General features: G+C 33.7%; 1 protein-coding gene across 1 annotated transcript; it reads right to left on the bottom strand.

Moving 5' to 3' along the window:
• Positions 1 to 1,203: 1,203 nt before the first annotated feature.
• Positions 1,204 to 2,142, bottom strand: LOC124249205 (olfactory receptor 13C7-like). The gene has a single exon (XM_046680099.1). It carries the CDS (start codon positions 2,140 to 2,142, stop codon positions 1,204 to 1,206), a length of 939 nt encoding a protein of 312 aa, XP_046536055.1.
• Positions 2,143 to 8,883: the final 6,741 nt, after the last annotated feature.

The raw sequence follows: 8,883 nt of genomic DNA, 5'->3' as shown, positions 1-8,883 counted from the left end.
ACTAGCAATTTCAAGGGCATTTTTTTAAAGGAAAATATTTAAGATGAGACGATTGCTTCCAAAAGAGTAAAATTGTCAGTGTTCTTTAAGAAGGATTTATATAATTGATATATTTTTCTCAGCAATTGCTTATTAGAGAATAATGTATACAGTGATATGATTTTTGTCTTGTCCAGCTCAGATGACCTCTTCACTATATTTTAGTCTATCTTTAATCTGCTGTTATTTTTCCATACATTTAAAATTAGCTGACATTTTACAAATGGTTTTGGATTTGTCACTTGGTGTATTAAATAATAAATTCTAGTTCTCTCCCTTTATTATATCAAGTACTTGAACTATAGTTTACTAACCTTTTACAATTTAAGTAATTAACTAATTCAACAGATAATTTCTACCTAATGTTTTTAATTAACTTGACATTGCTTCATACAGAGAAAAGTGAGTTCTGCCATTGGGGAGATTTCAGAAGCTAACTAATTATTATATTATGAAAGATAAATTGCTATAATGGAGATAAAGGTCAAGGCAGCCTAGAAGAAGGAATAACTTACTCTGGGTAAATTTGCAATGATTTATGTAAGATATAACACTTGAATTGTGTTTAATATGGTTAGTAGGATATCATCATAGAAGGAGAAGTGTGATGATGGGGATGAAGTGGCATATGCTATTGTCCTTAGGTGTGAAAGAACATGATATAATGGGATAACTGAACAGTGAATGGAGCACAATATGTCCAAAGGGGGTGAAGGAAATATGGAGAGGGAAGGACAAAGGGAAAATATATAACTGAAAAATAAGATTAGGGCCAGATCAAGTCCCTGGGTGAGAAAAGAATCAGTAATCAATAAACAAACAGAAAATCATGAACTCAAATAGTTGTTTCAAAAAGGGGACTGAAAAATATGTGTTTTACTTAAGTACACATATGCACTGGATTTTGTTGAAAAAGCTTAATTTCATGTTTTTCTTATTCTAAACATTTACTCTCACTTCTTAGACCAGCTGTCCCCACATTTTTATAACAGTCATTTTCAAAAAAGATAAAGTTAGATTAACACCTTGAAATTTCTTTCCAACTCTTAAATCCTCTGATTCTACATATAGCTTTTATTTCTTTGGTTCTCTCTATATTAAAATATCTTTGCCTCTAACATACAAGCTCTAATATACGTGCCTGAACTCACACATGTAAGTTTCTCATTCTTTCCTCCAGAACCAGTGTCTAGTCATCAATTTTCTCATAGCTCCATGCACCTCTGTATTCCTCAGGCTATAGATGATAGGATTGAGCATGGGCGTGACTACTCCATAGAACAGGGCAATCAATTTGTCGAAAGTGGAGTCTTTGGACTTTGGCTTCATATACATGAAGAGGATTGTCCCATAAAACACAGTCACCACTGTTAGGTGGGCTGAGCAGGTTGAAAAGGCCTTTTTTCTTCCTTCTGCTGAATTGATTCGTAGCACGGTAGAAAGGATGAAAATATAGGAGATACAAATCAACAGTAATGGAGAAAACAAAAATATTACATTGCCTAACATTATAGTAACCTCATTCAAGGAAATATCTGTACAAGCCAGCTTGACAAAAGCCAATATTTCACAAACAAAATGATTAATGACATTTTTTCCACAGAAGGGCAACCGTATTGCAAGAATCGTTTCTGTCAATGAGTTGAGAAAGCCCAATCCCCAGGAGAGAGATGCCATCTGAATGCAAAGGGCCTTGCTCATGATGATGGGGTATCTCAGAGGGTTACAGATGGCCATGTAACGGTCATATGCCATCACTGCTAGGAGCACACACTCTGTGGACCCCATTGTGTAGGAGACCGACATCTGAACAACACATCTAGTGAAAGAGATGGGTTTTTTCTTGGATAGGAAGTGTATCAACATTGTGGGGATAAAGGAGGATGTGTACCAAATATCTAGGAAGGAAAGATTACCAAGGAAGAAGTACATGGGTGTGTGGAGGTGGGAATCCAGGACAGTTAGGATGATCAAGGTGCTGTTCCCCAGGAGGATCACCAGGTACATCACCAAACACATCACAAAAAGGAGTTTTTCAGCTCTAGGGTACTCAGAAAGTCCCTGCAGAATGAACTCAATCTCTGTCCAGTTGGTCTTTTCCATTTACTTTTTTATACCTGGAGAAATTCTGAAGAGAAAATTGGATGTGAGTTGAAAGAGTCTGTACAGTATTATCACATGAAGAAAGAGATCACTGTAGTAGGAGGGACAACAGGTATGCCAGCACTAGCAGGAGTGTTGAGTTTAGCTTTTCAATTCCACTTATAGCTCATGAAGCAGTGGACTGAACACAAGTAATAATTACATTGGTAGCTTATTAAAATACAGGCTTCTGTATTCTATTTCTTGAGATTGTGATGAACAAGTTCTGAGGCAGGGAAGAACTGTTTGCACTTTTAACAAGCATCTGTTATTTCCAATTCTCTTGATCCAGAGAACCTACTTTGAATATCATAATTTATGTGAGAGAGAAATTTATCTGTTTTAAAAAATCCTATTTATTTGATTTTATACCATGCCAATCATTAACAGTATCATTTGTTTAAGGTCGTATAATTTGCAAATACGTTCACACATATTATTTATTGTATAATCTCTACAATTCTCCTAGGAAAATGAATTTCAACGAGGCAAAATATGTGTAGAAACACAGAAGGTGAGCGAGCTACTATTCAAATGTGCATTTTCAGACTTTAAATCCTCACTTATTTTTGAACTACACTCTTATTGCTCTCCCAAAAATATGCATTTTTTCTAAGGAGTGGGAACAGGCATCTTTTCTAATAATCCACTCCAGATGATTCTAATGTGCAACTGAGGAAGAGAGCCACTCATCTTGTGGAGTGCTTCCAAATTTTAGTATACAGATGAATCATGTGGGGAATCTTTGTAAAGATCCTGAGTCAGTGGATCTGGAGTGTATTATAAAATCTACCTTTATTACATTGTTCCCAGGTGCTGCTGATGCTGTTTGTCTACAGAACACACATGAGTAGCAAGACCTTTTAGACTCTCTCACTCCAATTGATTGGAGAATGCCACTGGTGCTTCAGTTGTGTGTAAGATCATAATTGAACAGTAGATAATGCAAAACTGAACATTCTAGTGAGACTTGGAGGTGGGACTTCTGTCTAAATATTGCAATCAGTTTTGTGTTCTTTAGATTTTCAGATTTACAAGCAATCAAATTGCATACAGAAGAGCCTGACTTTTGTTTCTGTCCATATGAATGTCATTCTTCTACTAATTGTTGAATTTGCAATTAAGGTCGTTATTTTCCAAAAAGGAAATTTGAAGTCAACTCTGGAGCCTAAGTTGTGCATAAATGAGCATGGAGCAAATGACTTTATTTTGAAAAAATTCGAAGAGTAAATATTAGTAGATGATCTTCTTCTTATAGTAAATAAATCAAAGAATATAATTTTGAGAACACCTCTTCATCCTAAAGGGATTCTGATTAGCTTTAAAAATATTCCTAGAGGAAAAAATAATTGATCCAATGGATGAGTTTCTACTTACTGTTTTCAAACAATGGCTGGTATAGGATTTGCCATTTCTGTCTATGATAATTATTTGCCAACAGGTTATGCTGCTTTCTATGAAAACTCCAGTTTACATTGGTGAGACAATTAATCAGCATAATTCAATGTTTGTATATCTATTGGCTGTGGAAGGGAGACTCTCATCCAAATTAGGCTGCACTCTACTATGTAGGCATACATTCCAATGAGGATAAGAAGGGTTGAGTAGGCCACAATATACTTCTATTTTGTATTAAGATTGGAATTTGGTGGCCGGGCCCATGGCCGAGTGGTAAAGTTCTCACTGGCGCTCTACTTCAGCAGCCCAGGGTTTCACTGATTCGGATCCTGCACGCTGACATGGCACCACTCATCAGGCTATGTTGAGGCGGCACCCCACATGCCACAACTAGAAGGACCCACAACTAAGGGTATACAACTATCTTCTAGGGGGATTTGGGGAGAAAAAGCAAAAAAAAAAAAAAAAAGATTGTCAAGTTGTTAGCTCAGGTGCCAATCTTTAAAAAAAAAATAAAAAGTTTGGAATTTGATTGACTGTTGGGGCATATATCAACCTATTCAATCTGGGAAGAAAATTCTGATAGAGGCTTTGAAGGAGCATCAGTTGTCTAGGGTCTGTATTGAAGTTTTTGCAGGGAAGATGTGAATCAGGTCTAATGCTCCTTTTTTCTTTTCTAGGAATATCTTAAAAGTTGACTTCTGTTTAGAAACAACTTGCAGAACATAATTATGATGTGCATTTGGTATTGTACCTGCCCTGAGACAGCTGCTGCTGCAAAAAAATTTCACTTGTAAATATTTGTAAGAGAAACCTCCAGTCCACTTTAATGCCTTCAAGTGAGGGGTAAATACAGGTAGATGGACGGCATAGAGCAAATTATTTTCATTACTCTTGCAATGCTGGTGTAACTTTTAAGAGGCAATCAACAAACAGTCTGTTAAATAGTATCGTGCCTAGAATTTTTCCTCCATTTACATTTACTCCCTAAAATGGATTCCAAGAATCTGGGAACAAGGAAATGAAGATTTTTAAGATTCTTGATAGTTTCTAATAAATCTCTTTCCATGGTGCCTGGATATTGGACAATTCCATTTTTACTAGATCTTTGCCATCATAACATATTATATTTTAAAACAGTTTTTCATACTTGGCTAATTATAGAGAAATTGTTGAATAATCACAACACACTCATTAGATGGATTATTATGCACCTACCAATATGGCATTTGTGAGAAACTTGTGTTAACAGAAAAATGATATTTAAATTATGTCAAGATGACTAAGTGAAAACAGAAACAGAACAACAGTTACAGCATTGCTTGCAAAACCAAAATCAAAACCAGAACAGGAAAATCTAGACAGAATGGAAAGAAATATCCAGAACATTATTGGTTATCTTAGAGACCTTTTTTCTACTTTTCTGAATTAACCCAGGTCTAAAATAAATATGCAAAAGGGAAAAATATAATAAAGAAGGAGAAAACCCCTTAAGCAGGTGTCCAGGTTTGTAAGGAAGATTAACTCAGAGTAAAAAAATGTGAAAACAATTTAAATAGTACAGTAATTATCTTAGGTGTCTAGAACTACACACTGAGATTGAGTTGTACTGCTGTGCCTGTCCAGTTATCCATAGGAATCCACTATTTCTGGTGGACCCAGAACACTCACAAATCCCTATTCTCAAAATCTTCCAGGTCAGAGAGTTTATTGTTTTTAGGAGGTACACCAAGATAAAGAACTTGAGTTCTTAGTCAAGAACTATGATCTCAAAAGAAGTCACAGATCATTGTTGCCTATAACAGAATTGTCCCTAGAAGATGGAATTCTTATCTGTAAAGGCTCTGAACTGGCCTGGATCCTGGCTATCCTCTAATTCCTGTCTTCCAATCCCTGGTCTTTTGAAAGAAATAAGCACTCTGTAGTTCAATGCTCTGGGACTTCATCTGGGCACTGTTTTCATATTGTAAAAGACCTAAGGAAAGTTCGTGACTTTTTTATCCAAGACAGAAGTGAAGCCCTCTAACTTCCTATAAGTTTTTGTTTTAGTTTGTTTTACTAACTTATCTACTTGAAGATCTAATATTTAAAGTACTAAGGTTTTTCAATGAAAAACACATTGCATTGTACTCTAAATTCTCACCAGAGAAAATAATCCTGTTATCCTCTCCAGCTCTTCTGAAAAGATCAATTAAGACAATTGATATTGCACAAAGATTAATGGACTTGCCGACTCTCAACTGACAGATTTTTATAGACTCTAATCTTCGATTAATACACCATGAGGAAGGATGTATTATTTTAGCTTACTACAAGAAGAGTAATTGACAACATGTGTGGTCCTAGTATCGTAATATGTATTAGGAACTTCATATAATTTTTATCATTTAATCTTAAAAATAACCCAAACATTATTATGAAATTTTTATCTATAGGTAAATTGATATGAGGTTCCAAGGTTAATCACAATTTTCAATATCTCATAGTTTGTAAATACCAGAATGATGATTTAAAATCTTATCTTTATGATCCCCAAGCTCCCATTTTTTCCACTATTATACAATGTTTCCTTATTTATAAATGTTTTTTATTAAGCCAGAATTTAATATGATGCACTTAAGTTTCATGAAAGATCCAAATGATAAATATACACATAAAAATATATTTATCTCATTTGGAAAAATTGAAGACATTGATTGTCTTCCACTTACAAAGACATTATCTATAACAATGAATTCAAGTGACAAATATGTCCCGAATTACTTTTGGGTGTAGTCTGGAAAATAAAGGTCGAAGACAATGTTATTTGATTCATTATATAAATGAGAATCTTTTTTCCTTTGGCCTGGCTGCCTAGGGCTCTGATTATAATTACTTCTGCCCACTGTTACATGTTTTCTTCCTAATCCTATTTTTACCATAAACACCTCAAAACCTAATCAGGCACAGTTTATGTGTGAATAATGTATAAATCACCATGAGCTCTTTTTCAAGATAATTTTTACTTAAGAGTTTAGTGAACCAGATGCTTAAATACAGTAGCCGTTAGCCTATTATTATTGAGGATCTGCTGCACTACAACCAAATTTCTCTTCCTTACTAGTGTTTTTCCTGGACCATTTTAAAATTTTTTAGAAAATTTAAAGAATATCTATGTTTTTGAGATGATGCCTGGGTTTTTGTATCTCTATCTTTATATACATATATGAAGAATATAGATGTATGCATAATGTATATAAAGAATATATACATATTCTTCTTTTTTCAAAATCCCACCAGCAGTGATCATCATGACTCAAAATCTTTATTTTTTTGATAGGGTATTTTTCTTTTGAAATAATTTTCATGAAAACTTCTTTCTTTCTCTTACCTCCTGACTGAGTTTTAAAATCATCCACACCATTCCATTCTATCAAGTAAGAGAAAAATTCCTAGGAATTTGAATTTCATGTGCATGTTTCAGATGAGACCAGAAGATTCTCAATTTGAAAGATGGCTCCTCCTTCTTCCTAAAGAGAAATATGAGAAAGAACAGCCAGAATCAGAGAATTTGTCTGTATGTGAATTTTCTTAAGAGGATGTCAAAGAAATAACATCTATTAAAAATCATGATCAATGATGCAATTCTAGTTTTCCATGATTTGTCCTAAAACTGACAGTTACTCCAGAGAGACTCAGCTTCTTTTGGAAATCAAGCTCATACTCATTTTTACAAACTTCTTCAGTCCCTAAGGTTGTGAGTCAGAAAATTAGGATTCTCTAGAGGTAAAGTCCCTGACTTCTGCACGTTCCAAAGACCCAATTACCTTGACTAAAGGAAAATTTTCTCCAACCATACATTTCTTAGAGTTTTCATTGAATACGTCTGTATTAGATGGCCTCAACTTAAGTTGGGGCTGGAATCAGAGCCCAAAAGTTCTCATTAACCATTGCCCAAAAATTTGCTTTCCTTTTTCTTCCACAAATAATACTAGACAAATCCCAGTAGAATCCTAAATAAGTCATTCTGCCACTTTAAACTCTTCTTATGTTTCAAATTTTTGTTAATTCCACACCACACAAAACAATCTTTCTTTATACCAATATAATTGTGCTCTAGATAAATTTTACTTAGTATTTGCCAATTTATATCAATAATTTACTGTGATTTTTCAAAGTTTTTGTAGTATTCCCTTTTAATATTTGAAGACTGTTTTATAAAGAGGAGTTACTATAATCTAGTCTCAATTTTAATGTTTTTGGTTATTTTAATTTGTTCCTAATTTTTTGAGATTTTGATATAATGACCATTGATATCTATGGGTCACGTTATCTAATCTGCTTTTCCTTCTACAGGGAATTACTTAGGTAAATCTTTAGAGATAGGACCATAGAAAGACAGGATGTGAATGAGAATTCTTGTACACATGCAAAATAATTTTTCCCAAATTGAGCACTTTACACTGCTAATGAAGTATTTGTACAGACCATTTGTTGTATATTTCTAGAAGTTGAGAGGCGTTTATTCTTTTCTATTTGCACAAAACATTATTTTGTTTTAGTTCTTCACTACTATGATTGCTAGTTAGATTGAACATTTCCTCTACGTCTGTTTATTACTTTTATTTTCTCTTTTGTTGTCCATCCACATCCTTTGCTTAACTATTTCTTGATATTTTGATAGTTTTCCTCAATTTGTTTGAACTATTAATAGATTAACACCTAGTTCTTCCAAAATTAACACTTTGTTCTTCCAATTTTCTGCAAATACTTTTGTGATCTGTGGTTTTCCTTTTAAAATTTTCATTGAGGTAAGATTTTCATATGATTCCTGAAAAAATAATGAATGAATTTTTTTTCTATGACTTGATTGTTTTTGATTCATCCATATGATAACTATGTGGTTATATGTCCAAGACATGGTACAGATTGATATTTTAAAAATATTAGCTAATTTTCCCAAAACACTTTATTAAAAATGTATCACACCCTTTCCCCTCTTATTCAATCACCAGGTATTTATTGAGCACTTGTTATGGGCAGGCACTATGGTCAACATTGAGATCAACTTGGACATAGTTGTTGGAAAAGTATAGGTTCAAAAATTTTAAAGATAAACATGAGGAGCATTATATTATGGGACATAAAACGTCTACATTTATCTGTAATTTGTATCTTTTTATGCTTAGCACTACATCATAAGCAGTTTTGCAGGTATCATCAAATACTCAGGGACACATGTTTTTAATAGTTATATAGTATTCTATTATATGAATGTTTCAAGGTTTATTTGCTCTATTCTCAAATAATGGGCATTTACCTTGC

Source organism: Equus quagga, chromosome 1 (assembly GCF_021613505.1).
Source record: "Equus quagga isolate Etosha38 chromosome 1, UCLA_HA_Equagga_1.0, whole genome shotgun sequence".
Lineage (NCBI taxonomy): Eukaryota > Metazoa > Chordata > Mammalia > Perissodactyla > Equidae > Equus > Equus quagga.
This window is presented reverse-complemented; position numbering and strand designations above follow the sequence as displayed.

Coding starts and splice junctions, on each gene's coding strand:
- LOC124249205 (XM_046680099.1), bottom strand. CDS start 2,142: ATGGAAAAGACCAACTGGACAGAGATTGAGTTCATTCTGCAGGGACTT.